General features: G+C 35.9%; 1 protein-coding gene across 8 annotated transcripts in view; it reads right to left on the bottom strand.

Moving 5' to 3' along the window:
* Window positions 1-18,304, bottom strand: part of Col24a1 (collagen type XXIV alpha 1 chain) — a 353,893-nt gene that overhangs the window by 294,973 nt on the left and 40,616 nt on the right. For all 8 annotated transcript variants that reach the window (XR_012449831.1, XM_074079547.1, XM_074079548.1 and 5 more), the window contains one exon: window positions 3,151-3,204. Coding sequence is in view for 7 of the 8 variants with exons in the window: in XM_074079547.1 (XP_073935648.1) it covers window positions 3,151-3,204 (54 nt within the window). In the remaining variant the exon portion in view is untranslated. The remainder of the gene's footprint in view (window positions 1-3,150; window positions 3,205-18,304) is intronic.

The following is an 18,304-nucleotide window of genomic DNA, read 5'->3' as shown; positions in this document are numbered from 1 at the left end:
AAAACAAAACTGATATTTGAAAGAGAAAAGAAGGAGCGGGGCATAGCTTTGTTACCACTGGTGAACATGGATGGAGCCTCATGTATGTACAAGAAGACCCTGGGTTCAATCTCCAGCACCAAAAATATATAAATAAGTAGTTATGTTAACCAAAAACACTTCTTAGTAACTCTTTATGTTCTGTCTAGATTTTAATGGATTCTGTACTTTAATATGTTATCGAATTAAGCACTCAGAAGAGAAAAGGATGTTTCTGGTAATATTAACAACGGGGTGTTTTCCAATTTGCTCTAATAGTCATTTTAATGCTGTTTCTCAAATGATGACAATGATGAGGGCTCATAGCCTATTGGGAAAAGAAGAATCACACCATCCAAAAACTATGTAAAAGGACCAAGGTGCAGCTCAAGTGGTGGAGTACCTGCTTTGCAAGCCTGGAGACCTGAGTACAACCCCCAGTTCCACCAAATAAATACGTAAACTAATTAATACTATGGATGCATGCCCATGAGGTCTCAAAAGGTTTCAAAATTTTATGGTTTATTATAGATGTTTCTTAGTGGGTGTTATATGGAAAAGGACTAGCCCTGCATTTCTTCTACTGCTTCATCATTGTCCAGATATTTATTGTAAGAATGGCTAAATAATTAAAACAATTGTTTTTCCATTCTTTCACTACCCCTATCAGTTTAATGTTTGCATTCCAATGGTGTGTCTCATCTCCTCAGTATAGTTAAATCAAATTTAATATAAGTACAATTTCTAACAGATTGTTTTTAAATTTCAGTTAAAAATTCTATCTCAATTTTAAAAGTTGGATTTCACTTAAAGCTCAATGGCAACATGGCACTTCTCTTATACATATCAACCACAGTTAGTATATGAGTTATTCAAAAAGTAAAACCAACTAACATACTTCCAAGTTTCAACTCCCATGCTGAACCACACTATACTTTGTACAAAAAAACCACAGGAAAGATAAAAACCATGCATTGTATTAAATGTTTATGCCTAAACTGGAGGTCTTATTTAAGGCAATTACCAAAACAGATTGGGCCTCTAATTCTCAATTTTAAGTAAGATTGTAAATGTACTATATTTAGATATTCTTAAAGATAGCATTTATATTTCTTTCTCAGATTGCAGGATATTGTCTCTTGTAGGGATGAAGAGATCAATGAAGGTACTATGTTCTAGTAATCAATCCTCTTTCCCTTTCTATGTCATTTGGATCCATGAACTCACTTCCATCACAGTCATAAAATTCCTAACATTTTATACTTAATCTTAGTCAAAAGGCCAAGAAGCCCTATGCTTTTCCTTCCTTCCTTCCTTCCTTTCTTTCTTTCTTTTCTTTTTCTTTTTTTTTTTTTGTTATGGGTTTGAACTCAGAGCTTCATGTTTGCTAGGCAGGTGCTCTACCCTTGATCCATGCTTCAGCCCCCAAAAATTTTGGATTAATTTTTTTGAGCATTTACTTGTAGAGTATTTTGGAGGATCTATCTTACAGTCCATTACTTTGTGATTTTTTTTAAAGTTTATAAGAGTTTATGTAAGCCAATTAAAAGATCTGATTTCAACCCAGGAATCACCAAAATTGTTCAGGAATTTTTTAAGTCTATGAATGTACACCACATAAACCAAAACATCCTAGATTGTAGCACATTTATCAAGTGCTTGTCTAAACAAAACTTCCCAAATGTCCTCCTAAAGACTCCATTACTTATCATTATTAGAAAACACTTCCTCCTCCCAGTAAATATTTTATTGCTATTTTTATTTTAAAATATTAGTTTGTACCTAAATAAGTGTATGTTTGTATTTCAGAGTATTGTGATATAAAAACCACCCTGGACTAAAATCAGAAAATTTGGTTATATCATTAACTCTGCCACTTCCTATTCATATGTAAGTGTCTTAAAATCTACTGATTCTGTTTTTCCAACTAGAAAATACGATAAGGATGGCTGATTCTCTTACAGGGAGTCACAGTGGTCCTTAGGCAGGACGAAGTATGTGTAACTATCATAAAATTGCACTTCAGGGGATATACCCAAAGGAATGTGACACAGGTTACTCCAGAGGCACCTGCACACCCATGTTTATTGCAGCACTATTCACAATAGCCAAGTTATGGAAACAACCAAAATGCCCCACTACTGACAAATGGATTAAGAAAATGTGGCATTTATACACAATGAAGAAGAATGAAATCTTATTATTCTCAAGTAAACGGATGGAACTGGGAACATCATCCTGAGCGAGGTTAGCCAGGCTCAGAAGACCAAAAATCATATGTTCTCTCTCACATGTGGACATTAGTTCAAGGGCAAATAAAGCAAGTGGATGGACATTGGTCACATGATAAGGTGAGAGCACACAAGGGAGGTATGAGGATAGGTAAGACACCCAAAATACATGATAGTATTTGATGTCCTCAATGCAAAGGAACTAAGGCAGAAAATTTAAAGCGATGGAGGCCAATAGAAGGGGATCAGGAACTAGAGAAAAGGTTAGTTTAAAAAGAATTAACTTAGAAGGTAACACACATGTACAGGAAAGCAATGCGAGGAATCTCCCTGTATAGCTGTCCTTATCTCAACTAGCAAAAACCCTTTGTCCTTATTATTATTGCTTGTACTCTCTCTTCAACAAAACTAGAGATAAGGGCAAAACAGTTTCTGCCTGGAAGTGAGGGGGGTGGGGGAGAGAGGGAGGGGGTGGATTGAATGGGGGGGTTGTAGGGGGGAGAAATGACCCAAACATTGTATGCACATATGAATAAACGAAAAAAATTGCACTTGGATTTAATGAATATCAACAACAAAACCTTTCAGATTAAGACCATAATCTGCTCTAACTTTTTTAATCCCCCTGATCCCTGGTTGGCAGATAGCACACTGACAGGCCACAGTAAACAATAAAATTAATGGTAAGATTTAAATCTTACCATTTAAGTCAGTTAAACTGATAGGACATAATTTACTTATTAAGTAAACTCCTCAAGTATTTCTTCATTTATTAAAATCCAATAGCTTCCTGCTATCTTCTCTGTCTGATACAATAAAATTTAAACTTTAAAAAGATAAAAATGATTTTTAAATATTCAAAATGTATTACATTGATTTTACTTCATGAACAAATAATTACCTTTTGTCCAGAAGCAGCTTGATCTGGGGAAAATCCTGGGTCTCCTTTGGGGCCCTAGATTAAAAAGTTTTAAAACACTTCATGAAATCTATGTTACATAGAGTATATCACATATGTTCAGATTTGTATCATCAGATGCTATACCCATTACAGTATATTAAATTACTTAATTGAGATAGGCATGGTTTATTTATTTTTTAATGTATTTTTTTCTTAGCCTTATTTGTAAATGGTAAGATTTCTAAAAATTTCTTAGACATAGTTGATTTTTTTAATCTAATAAATGTACAGTCACATTACTATTGCAACATTTTTCTTTCAAAGACCTAGGTCAAGTTTCTATTATCTTTTCCACTTTTATGACACACTGAGTGTCATAAAAATGGAAAAGATTAATTTTAGTAAAGGAAAACTGCTTAGAATAATCCTTAAAATTCTAAGATATTACAAGTTTGAGTATTTTTCAAAATCTTGCAAACACATGCATTACTTTTATAATATAGAAAAAATAAACAGCAAGAAAAGATACCTCCAATTGTCAAAATTCTTTTATTCTGTTTTTTAAAAAGATACTTTTCAAAGTCTGGGAATCTTTATCTTTTACATATCGAGAGAAATATAACATTAGATTTCAGCTCAAGTATTTGATAAAATGTTTTTCTTATGATGCTGCTATGGTTTGAGTATAGTTTGTCCCCACCGGAACTTAGGTTAAGGCTTGATTCCTCAGTGTGGCAGCGCTGGGAGGAGGGCTAGTGGAAGGTGTTTGGGTCATGGGGGTGGAGCCCTCATGAATGCTGTCTCTGGGCAGTGAGCTCTCTTATTCTCAGCAGGAGGTTAGCTGTCCTCTTATTCCTTCTGCATGTATGTGCTTGCCCTGCTGCCATCAGGTGCTCACCAGAAGCCAAGTAGATGTGGATGACTGATCTTAGACTTCCCTGCCTTGAGAACCATGAAGCAAAATGAACCTCTTTTCTTTATAAATTACCCAGTTTAAGGTGTCCTGTTGTAGCTACAGAAATCTGATTAAGACAGATGTATAATTGCAAACTACCTTTTTTCAAATTATTTGTCACACTTCATAAAATATAGGAGCCACAATGAAGGTTCTGTGAAGTTCAAATTCTGATTTCATTACCATTAATTAAGAATAAATAAATCTCCCTTCTTAGATTCTTACTTTCAGGGAAATAAGGAAATAATCATGTTTTCATTCATATATTTTTAGAACTCAAGCTGACCAATGTAAAATAAGGAAGAACAAAAGAAGTCTTGCATGTTCCCCAGTGTTTTTCATTTTACAAGTTAGAAATCTATAAAGTGAATTCAAAATTTGAAAAGCTAGTTCAAGGATGACCTCTTCTTTTCATAGTCATCACCACTTCTAAAATGCTACAATTTTAGATCATTGGTTGGAAGATTATTGGCCGAAGAAATGGATTTAGTGATACATTAATATTTAAAAATAACTCATCAAAAAAAAAGTAAAAAACTGGGCCCAATGGTAAGCCCCTATCATCCCAGCATTTGGGAGGCTGAGACAGGAGGACCACTTGAGCCCAGGAGTTCAAGAACAGCCTGGACCCCTACAGCGAGAACCCCTTGTTGAAAAAAAAATTTAAAAAGTAACAAATTTAGAATTTATGGGATATTAGAGCTTACATATAAATAACATTTTGCAAACAAAGTAAAGAGGTTCAAAAAGGTTAAATCTTATTTATTGGTTGCAATGTATTTTAAACTTTTATCATAAAATCTAGTTAATTGATTTGAAACAATAATTTCCAAAGATTTTTGAAAAACTTGATGAGATGATAACCATTGAAAAGTTTACATAGAATATAAATCCTTACTGGCCAATAGTTTTTATTTATAAATATCATGTTAAAAAATCTTACTTTGAGGGCCTATCTGAATTTTCTATTTATCAATTTTCTTAATATCAAATAATTTAACATTTTATCTTCCATTTAAAAGCTGAAAAAATGAGCAAAAGTTATCAATTAAGTAATAAAAATTTGGGTTAAAATGGAACTTCCTCTTCATGTTCTATATATCTGAACAACACATTTAAAGAGATATTATGTCAAATTTTTTTCTACACAGGTATGTTTGAGTTAATTCACCAATTTATGGTCTAGAACCATATTATCATGTCAGCATGAAGGAAATGTTTTTAACTGGCTAAGTTATGGGTTAATACTTCTTAATATAAAATTTATGAAGCAGAAATTATTAAATACATCAATTTTACCTTAAATGTTACCTAAGTAAGGTGTATTTCTCTCCATTGAAGGAGAAAACTCCAAAATTTCTTACTTTCTCCTTCATTTACTAACAACTCTTTCATTTCCTGGCATCCTTTTAGTCTTATTTGATTGGTTTTTCAAAGCAACTTCAGAATTAAATATATTTATGAATTCATTAATTAATCATCATTGACTTTGAACTTCAGTCCTGAGTGCCTACTATATGACTTTTGTTAAAGGAGTTATATGTCTTTTTGAGTATGAATAAGAGGAGTTGCCTATACTTGTTATTCAAGGAATTCCCAAAGACCCAACTTTCCCTCTGATCTGCTAGAGTTAAAACCCTACTGATCAAAATCAGTCTTTCTTTTTTTTTAAGTCATTTATTCACATGTGCATACATTGTTTGGGTCATTTCTCCCTCATGCCCCTTCCCCACCCTTTCTCCCCTCCCCCCTCCCTTCCAGGCAGAATCTGTTCTGTGCTTTTCTCCAGTTCCATTGAAGAGTAGAAATAATAATAAGAAAGACATAGCATTTTTGCTAGTTGAGATAAGGACAGCTATCGGTCCTTTAGACTGGTAATTGGATCTTCAGAGGGACCTCTGTTTAGGGAAGGAAACTCCCCAAGGTACAATTAACATGTTAGAACAAATTTACACTAGAGTCCATTGGATATAATGGGAAGAAAATTGGGATTGGAGTGAAAAAATTGATCATTTAATTTCTGAATTTCAAAACAGAAATAATAATAGTAATACCCACCTATACTAGTTGACAAGATTTAGGACCAAATTCTTTATAGATTAAAAAGTGTTAGTCATCAGTATTAAAAAGAACAAGACTAAAACAAGTTATTAAAATCAGTTTTACAATTGTTGCTGCCTTGAAAAGCAGAGGACACAATACTTGAGTGAATTATTAGTGAAGCAGAAAAAATTTAATGCGAATTAATTTGGAATTTAAAAATTCAGAAGATAGATAAGTTAAATTGGGAGAACACCACAAGAGAAACACTAAATGGGATGGCCTTAAGATAGCATCATCTGTATATTTTTGGCTTTGACATTACTGATAATTACAGAAGTCCAAATTATATCCATAGCCAACACATATCTTTATAGTTCACTCTTTCTGGGTTCTGACAACTTTAACAATTATCTGACCCACTGGAAACATTCATGTCTGGATCCTACCACATTGTTACCGTCCTATCCCTGATGTCTCGCTTTCTTCCTTAACCAGTCAAAATACAAGGGTCAAAATGCATTATAATTACTGCCTTACATACATAAATGGTCCCATTGCCACTTTTTCTCTGTGTCTTATAAGTTTATGTGGCAATTCTTAAATATAAACTCTCCAAATATAAAATAAATTTAAATAAATTCTCCCTGTCCCCTATCTGCTGAATGTGACTAAGAGAAAATAACAGGCTGACAAACCTACTTAAGTTTAAGGAATGACATTGTTTGGATTTTTAATTTAGTGTCTCTAATAATTGTCTTAGTTTATTCTCCAAGTTTTATAGATGTATATTCCATAACTCCTCCATCTTCATTCCCAACTGATGATTTCGCTTTCAACTTTGATAAGCTCTCACAACCTCACCTAAATCTCTTAAAAACCTTGCCCTCTGTCTTTAAACAGCAAAATCTACCATTCTTCCTTCCCAGGACATTATTGGTGTATTGCGTTCCCTACACTAATTTTTTACTTTTCTCCATAGGATAATCTCCACTGTTGAGTAAAAACACTGTAATTTTTTCTCACCTTAAAAATGACTTCCCTTGACAACACATCTCTTCTCTGCTCCAGTATGCTACTTACTCCTTTTCAGAGGAAAACTCCTAGAAAATTGTCTATTAATGTAGACTTCCTTTCCTCCAATTCTCTCTTGGATTTACTCCACTAAGGCTGTTTGTCCCTACCATGATTCCATTTCAAAGGCCATTCTCAGTCTTCCTTGCTAGCTTTTGTTTTTTAAGTATTACTGAGTGCCCCAAGACTTAGCTCTCAAACATTTTCCTGTCTATGTTTATTCCTATATGATCTTATTCTATAGCTTTTTTTTTTTTTTTTGGCAGTACTGGAGTTTGAACTCAGGACCTCACACTTGCTAAGCAGGCACTCTACCACTAGAGCCACTCTGCCAGTCCTTTGTTGTGTTGGGTTTTTTTAAAATAGGTTCTTACAAACTATTTGCCTGGGCTCACCTCAAACAGCAATTATCCTGATGTCTTTCTCCTGAGTAGCTAAGATTTATAAGCATGGGCCACCAGTTCCCAGCTATTCTATAGCTTTAAAATCCATATATACACTTATGACTCTAAAAAATGTGTGTTTCTAGCTATAAAATCCCCCCTGAAATCCAGATCTAAATATCTTTTTTACATTGCCACTTAGATATCAAATAGTCATCTTAACTTGAATATGGCCAGAGGGAATTTTTGAGAATTCTAGTTCAAATAGTGACAGAGCAGTATGTATGGGACTAATCCTCCTGCAGGTACCAATTGCAAAATAAGTACAAAATACATAAAACAATGATTTGCATACTACACAGGATTGCAACCCAAAACATGATCTATTGGAGGATCATGTTTTCTTCCATCAAGGATTCAATCCTTGATGGAAGAAAACCACTTTTGTAGTAATACATACTACATATACAGGTTTACTCCTAAGAACATTCCCCACTCTGCATGCAATAGCTAGATTTCAAGCAACAAACCATAGACTTCTTTTCTTTTTCTTTTTTCCAAATATCTTCACAGGTCATAGTATGGGTGCCAAAATTATATATTAAGGAATAAAATCCTAAGAAGGGAAAAATATTCTCCCTTTAATCCTTGGCTGACTGACATGTGCTTGCCTAAAGGAAAGGAGCTTAGGAGAAAGCAGCAACTGGAAGGATGAAAAAACTGGACATGAACTTTAACTGCAGGGGAAAATGTCTGAGGTTGCAGCTACATCATTGCAGAATGATATAGTAAATGCCTTTGTAAACTGTATAACTTTAAAATGGTCATCCAAATGGATGCCCATGAAAAAAATGGCAATTAGGAAAAAGAGAAAAAAATAAAGTGATCAGCCAGTTATTTAACATCCTAAAGAACAAAACTCAACAATTTTCAAAGGAGATAACAGATTCTAAAATCTCTTCAATGTATCATTCACAATATGTGGTGTATAATAAAAATTTCCTGAACATACAAAGAAAAAGGAAATCTAAAGTTTAAAAAAAAAAACTAGTCAACAAAAACAGATATTAAGACCCAGATATTGACATTAGCAGTTGAACACTTATTATTATAAAGAAAAAGATGGTCTGGTGAGTGAACAGAAAAATCAACAGACAAGTGAAAACTGTATAAAAAGAACCAATTAGAATTCTAGAACTGAGACTGAAATGAAAATTTTACTGGATTGGATTATTGGATATTGGAGAAGACAGAAGAAAGGATTAGTATACTTAAAGACAGACCCATAGAAGTTACTTAATCCAACAAGAAACAAAAAACATGACAAAGGTTAATAAAGCTTCAGTGATCTGAGGAATAGTATTAAATAATCTAACATAGATAAATTAAGAATCCCAGAAGGAGAGAGAAAGAATGGGACAGAAAGATTGTTTGCAAAAATAATGATAAAAAATCATTTGGATCAAATATATTGGAAAACAATGTATAAATATAAGACATTAAAAAAAAACCTTATAAATATAAGGCATTTGGTGGGCCACAAGCAAGAAACATCTGTCTATAGGAAATCATCCTACATATATCACATTTGAACTACTGTATCCAAAAAAAAAAATAGGGTTTCTCCAAGATGGCGGCTAGAGGGAGGAAGCAGAAAGTGAGCCTCCTATAGTGAAATTTTGGAGAGTCGCTGGAGACACACTTTGCAGGCATAATCACTGAGAAGAGGCGTAACTTTGACCCCTCCACACCTCCAGCTGGCGCAGAGCATCTCCACGTTAAACAGAGAAACCAGGAGGGCCCCTGGGCTGCCAGTCACCCGCGCCCAGACGGCTTGGGAAGATGTGGACAAGGTGAGCTTCGTGGTACCATGGTACTCCCACAGACAAGCCTGGGCCAGAGCAGCACAGCCCCCTGGACAGACTGACCTCCACCCGGGGAAAAAAGAGAAACTGAGTAATAAGCAATAAGAACAATAAAGACATGCGGGAAAGAGGGTGGGGCGCACTGAGCGCCGAAGATTGGGGGAAGGGAATCCTTCCCAGGACTGTAAATAAACAAGCCGGCCTGGCTGGAGAGCCTCTGGCGGCAGCGGCGTTGTGCACCCAGCAACCAGGAGCAGGAAAGATTGTGAGAGTGGCGGAGGGAGGAAAACTCCACAGGAGAGGAGGGAAGACCCACTTCCCACGTGAACTGTAAACAAACATGGCGGCTGGCAGGAGCAGCAGCACCGCCCAGTAATCAGAAGCAGGAAAGCTTGTGGAAGTGGCGGTGGGAGGAAAACTGCAAAGGAGAGGGGGGAAGACCCACTTCCCACATGAATTGTAAATAAACACGCAGTCCTGACAACGTGGGTGCAGTGTCACCTTTCCCAGTGTGCTTGGAAAGGGGAAAGCTTGTAGCAGAGGCTCATGCACAGGAGAAATCTGAGTAAACAAAGCCTGCAGGGCCAGGTGAGTGCTAAGCTCACCCCTGAGATCTGCATAAATAATGCCTCCAGCAACAGCAGGCAAGCCACAGATGCAGATCCCATTCTCAGAACTGTCTCTAGACTCTTTTTTTTTCTTTGTCTCCCTACCTTTGATGAGAGAACAACCGAATTACACCTGCAAGCTGAAAAACCTACTGAAACCGTATTGCATTTGAACTTGGGACACTTGGTGGGGTTTTTTTTGTGCATGTGTGTGTAGTTTTGTTCTACTTTATGCGTCCCCTTTGACGAGACAACTACAGAACAACATCTGAGGCACCATCTCCAAGAGTGGAGACTGAATCGGACACCCAAATTATTAAGACTGAAATTTCATTGCATTTGAACTTGGAGGTTTTTTGGTTTTTTGGTTTTTTAAAATTTTCTATTTTTTTATTTTATTTTAATACATTTTTATATATAGATGTTTCTTTCATTTACTTATTTTTTATTTTTATTCTTATCTTTATTTTTTTTATTTTTGATTTTCAATCCTCTGTCTCTTTAATGTCTGTCCAGCTTACTGTCAATGAGTACACTAAAGCTCCCCTGTTTATACCTTTGAAACCTTCTTGTCTGATACCTTGTTCTGTTTTCTCCTTCCAGTCTGTGTATTTGTTTTTCCCATTTCTTTAACTTCTTGCTTTCCATCTCAGCTCACCCTTCTATTCTAAATATTACCATTGTTATTATTACAAGCTAGAAAATACTTAATTGCACACAGTACAGGGACAGTAACAGCACCAAAGACAATGACGGGAAGACAGAAAAAAACAGGGAAACCACTTTCCCCACAGCAAAATATTAGTACAGGAACCAGAGGGGAATGAAGAGAACAGGTACTCAGATCCAGACTCCAACAAAATGAAGATAAACTATGCCAAAGAACCCAATGAAGCCCACAAGAATAATTTAAAAGAAGACATACTACAGGTACTCAATGAGAATTTTATAGAGATGATACTGGATAGGGTCAACCAAAATGTATAGGAGACACTCAAGAAATTCCAAGACAATAAAAATAGAGAATTTGAAAAAGCAAAAGAAGAAATAAAGGAAACCATAGAAGCACTGTATAAACACCAAAGTGAAAGAGAGAACACAATGAATAAACAGATAAATGAACTCAGGACAAAAATAGACAACATTAAAGAGGAAACCAGCCAGGATATGGAAAACCTCAGAAAAAAGAACGAAACAGAACTGCAAAACAAAACGGAAGGCCAATCCAGCAAAACAGAACAAACAGAAGACAGAATCTCAGAACTTGAAGATGAAATGGTAATTAAAGGAAAAACCAAAGAACAATTAATTAAACAACTCAAGACCTGTGAAAAGAAAATGCAAGAACTCACTGACTCCATCAAAAGACCAAACTTGAGAATCATGGGCATCGAAGAAGGAGAAGAGGTGCAAGAGAAGGGAATGCGTAATATATTTAACAAAATAATAACGGAAAAAATCCCAAATCTAGAGAAAGATATTCCCATAAATATGCAAGAGGCCTCCAGGACACAAAACAGACTAGCTCAAAATAGAACTACCCCACGACATATCATCATTAAAACAATAAGTTCAGAAACTAAGGAAAGAATATTGAAGGCTGTAAGAGAGAAAAAACAAGTAACATACAAAGATAAACCCATCAAAATCACAGCAGACTTCTCAACAGAAACATTAAAAGCAAGAAGAGCATGGGGTGAGATCTTCCACGTACTGAATGAAAATAACTTCAACCCCAGGATACTCTACCCAGCAAAACTGTCATTCAAAATAGATGGAGCAATAAAAGTCTCCCATAATAAACTAAAACAATATGTGACCACAAAGCTACCACTGCAAAGGATTCTTCAAGGGATTCTGCACACAGAAAGTGAAACCCAACTCAACCATGAAAAGCCAGGTAGCACCAAACCACAGGAAAAGAAAAAGCAAGACAGTAGAGAGTAACCTCAACTTAGGTATACACAATCAAACCTTCAAACAACTAAGACAACTAAATGACAGGAATCACCACATACCTATCAGTACTAACGCTTAATATTAACGGACTTAATTCACACATGAAAAGGCACCACTTGACGAAATGGATTAAAAAGGAAGATCCAACAATTTGATGCTTACAGGAGACCCATCTCACTGACAGAAATAAGCATAAGCTAAGGATGAAAAGCTGGAAGAAGATTTACCAAGCCAATGGCCCCTGAAAACAGGCAGGAGTAGCAATACTTATCTCTGACAAAGTAGACTTCAAACCTACATTGATCAAATGGGATGAAGGACATTCCACACTAATAAAAGGGGAAATAGACCAAAAGGAAATAATAATTATCAACCTGTATGCACCCAATGTCAACGCACCCAATTTCATCAAACATACCCTGAAAGACCTAAAAGCATATATAAACGCCAACACAGTGGTTGTGGGAAAGTTTAACACCCCATTATCATCAATAGATAAGTCATCCAAACAAAAAATCAATAAAGAAATCCAAGATCTAACATATGCAATAGATCAAATGGACCTAGTTGATGTCTACAGAACATTTCATCCAACCTCTACACAATATACATTCTTCTCAGCAGCCCATGGAACCTTCTCCAAAATAGATCATATCCTAGGGCACAAAGCAAGCCTCAGGAAATATAAGAAAATAGAAATTATATTGTTCATACTATCTGATCACAATGCAGTAAAAGTAGAACTCAACAACAAAAGTAAAGACAAAAAACATGCAAACAGCTGGAAACCAAATAACTCATTACTTAATGAAGAATGGATCATCAATGAAATAAAAGAGGAAATTAAAAAGTTCCTGGAAGTCAATGAAAATGAAAACACAACCTACCAGAACCTATGGGACACAGCTAAGGCAGTCCTGAAAGGAAAGTTTATAGCCATGAGTGCATATATTAAAAAGACTGAAAGATCCCAAATCAATGACCTAATGATACATCTCAAACTCCTAGAAAAACAAGAACAAGCAAATCCCAAAACAAATAGAAGGAGAGAAATAATAAAAATAAGAGCTGAAATCAATGAAATAAAAACCAAAAAAACCATACAAAGAATTAATGAAACCAAAAGTTGGTTCTTTGAAAAAAATAAATAAGATGGATAGACCCCTGGCAAACCTGACTAAAATGAGGAGAGAAAAAATCCAAATTAGTAGAATCAGGAATGCAAAAGGGGAGATAACAACAAATACCATGGAAGTACAGGAAATCATCAGAGACTACTTTGAGAACCCATATTCAAATAAATTTGAAAATCTTAAAGACATGGACAGATTTCTAGATATATATGACCATCCAAAAGTGAACCAAGAGGAAATTAATCACCTGAATAGATCTATAACACAAAATGAAATTGAAGCAGCAATCAAGAGTCTCCCCAAAAAGAAAAGTCCAGGACCTGATGGATTCTCTGAATTCTATCAGACCTTTAAAGAACTGATACCAACCCTCCTTAAAACTGTTCCACAAAATAGAAAGGGAAGGAAATCTGCCAAACACATTTTATGAAGCCAGTATTACACTTATCCCAAAACCAGGCAAAGACACCTCCAAAAAGGAGAACTATGGGCCAATCTCCTTAATGAACATTGACGCAAAAATCCTCAACAAAATAATGGCAAACCGAATTCAACAACACATCAAAAAGATCATTCACCACGACCAAGTAGGCTTCATCCCAGAGATGCAGGGGTGGTTCAACATATGAAAATCAATAAACGTAATAAACCACATTAACAGAAGCAAAGACAAAAACCACTTGATCATCTCAATAGATGCAGAAAAACCCTTTGATAAGATCCAACACCATTTCATGATAAAAGCTCTAAGAAAACTAGGAATACAAGGAAAGTACCTCAACATTATAAGAGCTATATATGACAAACCTACAGCCAGCATTACACTTAACAAAGAAAAACTGAAACTATTCCCTCTAAAATCAGGAACCAGACAAGGATGCCCACTATCTCCACTCCTATTCAACATAGTACTGGAATTCCTAGCCAGAGCAATTAGGCAAGAAGAAGGAATAAAAGGCATACAAATAGGTAAAGAAACTGTCAAAATATCCCTATTTGCAGACGACATGATCCTATACCTTAAAGACCCAAAAAACTCTACTCAGAAGCTTTTAGACATCATCAATAGCTATAGCAAGGTAGCAGGATATAAAATAAACATAGAAAAATCGTTAGCATTTCTATACACTAACAATGAGCAAACTGAAAAAGAATATATGAAAACAATTCCATTTACAATAGCCTCAAAAAAAATCAAATACCTAGGTGTAAACCTGACAAAAGATGTGAAAGACCTCTACAAGGAAAACTGTATACTTCTGAAGAAAGAGACTGAGGAAGACTATAGAAAGTGGAGAGATCTCCTATGCTCATGGATTGGTAGAATCAACATAGTAAAAATGTCAATACTCCCAAAAGTAATCTACATGTTTAATGCAATTCCCATCAAAATTCCAATGACATTCATTAAAGAGATCGAAAAATCTACTGTGAAATTTATATGGAAACACAGGAAGCCACGAATAGCCTAAGCAATACTCAGTCAAAAGAACAATGCAGGAGGTATCACAATACCTGACTTCAAACTATATTGCAAAGCAATAACAATAAAAACAGCATGCTACTGGCACAAAAACAGACATGAAGACCAGTGGAACAGAATAGAGGACCCAGATATGAAGCCACACAACTATAACCAACTTGTCTTTGACAAAGGAGCTAAAATTATACAGTGGAGAAATAGCAGCCTCTTCAACAAAAACTGCTGGGAAAACTGGTTAGCAGTCTGCAAAAAACTGAAACTAGATCCATGTATATCACCCTATACCAATATTAACTCAAAATGGATCAAGGATCTTAATATCAGACCACAAACTGTAAAGTTGATACAGGAAAAAGTAGGAAATACTCTGGAGTTTGTAGGTATAGGTAAGAACTTTCTCAACGAAACCCCAGCAGCACAGCAACTAAGAGATAGCATAGATAAATGGGACTTCATAAAACTAAAAAGCTGTTCATCAAAAGAAATGGTCTCTAAACTGAAGAGAACACCCACAGAGTGGGAGAAAATATTTGCCAGCTATACATCAGACAAAGGACTGATAACCGGAATATATAGGGAACTTAAAAAACTAAATTCTCCCAAAACGAATGAACCAATAAAGAAATGGGCAAGTGAACTAAACAGAACTTTCTCAAAAAAAGAAATTCAAATGGCCAAAAAACACATGAAAAAATGCTCACCATCTCTAGCCATAAAGAAAATGCAAATTAAAACCACACTAAGATTCCACCTCACCCCTGTTAGAATAGCCATCATTAGCAACACCACCAACAACAGGTGTTGGCGAGGATGGGGGGAAAAAGGAACCCTCTTACACTGTTGGTGGGAATGTAGACTAGTACAACCACTCTGGAAAAAAAATTTGGAGGCTACTTAAAAAGCTAAACATTGATCTACTATTTGATCCAGGCAATACCACTCTTGGGGATATACCCAAAAGACTGTGATACAGGTTACTCCAGAGGCACCTGCACACCCATGTTTATTGTGGCACTATTCACAATAGCCAAGTTATGGAAACAGTCAAGATGCCCCACCACTGACGAATGGATTAAGAAAACGTGGTATCTATACACAATGGGATTTTATGCAGCCATGAAGAAGAATGAAATGTTATCATTTTGGTAAATGGATGGAATTGGAGAACATCATTCTGAGTGAGGTTAGCCTGGCCCAAAAGACCAAAAATCGTATGTTCTTCCTCATATGTGGACATTAGATCAAGGGCAAACACAACAAGGGGATTGGACTTTGAGCACACGATAAAAGAGAGAGCACACAAGGGAGGGGTGAGGATAGGTAAGACACCTAAAAAACTAGCTAGCATTTGTTGCCCTTAACGCAGAGAAACTAAAGCAGATACCTTAAAGCAACTGAGGCCAATAGGAAAAGGGGACCAGGAACTAGAGAAAAGGTGAGATCAAAAAGAATTAACCTAGAAGGTAACACCCACGCACAGGAAATCAATGTGAGTCAATGCCCTGTATAGCTATCCTTATCTCAACCAGCAAAACCCCTTGTTCCTTCCTATTATTGCTTATACTCTCTCTACAACAAAATTAGAAATAAGGGCAAAATAGTTTCTGCTGGGTATTGAGGGGGGGGAGAGGGAGGGGGTGGAGTGGGTGGTAAGGGAGGGGGTGGGGGGCAGGGGGGAGAAATGACCCAAGCCTTGTATGCACATATGAATAATAAAAAAAAAACAAAGAAAAATAGAAGATTCTCACAGTAGGGTGACTACAGATAACAAGTGTGTACTGTATATTTCAGACATCTAAAAGGAAGGATTCTGAATGTTTTTACCATAAAGAAATAATAAATGTTTGAGGAAACAGATATGCTTAATCTGATTTAAACATTACCCAATTTATACATGAACCAAAACATCACATGTCACCCATTAATATGTATAATTTTATGTTTTTAATGTGTCAGTTAAAGAAAGAATTTTAAAATACAAAATAATAAGAACAGCGTGCTATGTAGTAAGATACAACAAATACTTGATTATTAAATCAAGGTAACTGAAAGAGAAAAAAAAATTATTTAAAGTGAAATCTTAATTTCCTTCCAGGCAAAAAGAAAACATACAAACAAAAATCAGAAAACATGTTCGTCTCATTCTAGTAGATGGTAGCTCCCATAACACTAGCTGTTGAACCTCTTAAACCTTAGAAGTATCTTTGGGTCTAATCTTTCATTTTACCTATGTAATCTACCAGCATATCATGTAGACTGCATGCAAAATATATATATAGATTTTGAGCACTTCTCATCACCCTACAGCTATCATCAATGCCATCACCATTAATAGCAGTAGACAAGGGGAACAGACCCCAAACTAGTGTCCCTATGGCCACCTTTTCGCCACCCCACTCTATTCTCCACATGACAGCCAAAACTATCCTTTAGCAATATAAATTGGAGCATGTTATTTATGTGCTCAGAACTCTTCAATGAGTATCCAACAGAGTAAAATCCAAACAAAATCCTTACCTACAAAAGCCTACATAACTAGCTCTTACTAGTTCTGTGACCTCTACCCCTTACCTCATTGAGCTATTACTCAAAATGTTCAACCTTCCTTCTGCCTCAAGGCCTTTGGATTTAACAGGTTGTTGTTTTACAACCTTTTCTTCATCAAGATTATAAAACAGTGATTGTATATTTTAGCATTCTTTCTTCACTCACTATATTTTCTGTAACAGAAACTTCTCTTCGTCAAACATTTGGTTATCCTGAGGTTCAATTCTCTAAGAAAGGCGAGGCAATTTTTAAAGAAAAATTTCGATTCCTTTCTGTTTTCTTCTGTTTACCATTTAAAAAAAATAGTGATGTAGTACAATAAAATATATAGTTGAGCTCTGTCCTTGGTTCCTGGAACAGAGCTCCTAATCCCCTTAGGCTTACCTGTGTAACACAGGTGTCTTATTTATAACGAGCCCTTTTTGGCCACCTTAGTTTGTGCTTGTGAATGACTTAAGTGTGGCCCTAAATAGCTTCAGGATTGGGGCTATTCACCAGAAAGACACACAAGTGATTAAAGGATGAGAACTTTAGCTCTACTTGCCCCATGGTAAGGCAGGGATATGGGGCCAGAAATTGTTTTTAAAAACTCTTGAAAAGATTGGGGTTGGTGGAAACACTGAGTTGCTGGGGAGATAGTAAGCTAGGAGAAGCATGGAAGTTGCACATTTCCTGCCCCAATACTCTATATTATGCATCTTTCCATTTGGTTCTTCCTGAGTTGCATCCCTTACAATAAACTGTAAACGGTAGGTAATGTGTTCTGGTGAAATACCAAGCCTAGGAGGGTGGATAGTGGGAACCCCTGAATTTGGAGTTAGTCCAGTGTGGATGACCTGGGCATCCAACTTTTGGCTGGAATCCAGAGTATATGAGAAGTCTTGTGGGACTGAGGCCAGAAGCCTATGCAGTTGGGATGCTAATTCTGAGTAGTTGGTGTCAGAATGAAATTGAATTGTTCAATATCTAATTGGTGTCAGAGGATTTGAGAATCTCACAGATGTATTTCTTTAAAGGTAACTAATGAAGTTTTGTCTGTTTGGCAGACAAACTCAAGGATTTAGTTTAGTGGGATGTGATACTCAAATTATTCCAATCATTGGCTAT

Source organism: Castor canadensis, chromosome 7 (assembly GCF_047511655.1).
Source record: "Castor canadensis chromosome 7, mCasCan1.hap1v2, whole genome shotgun sequence".
Classification (NCBI taxonomy): Eukaryota; Metazoa; Chordata; class Mammalia; order Rodentia; family Castoridae; genus Castor; species Castor canadensis.
Note: the sequence above shows the minus strand (reverse complement) of the source record. Positions and strands in the feature narration are given on the sequence as shown.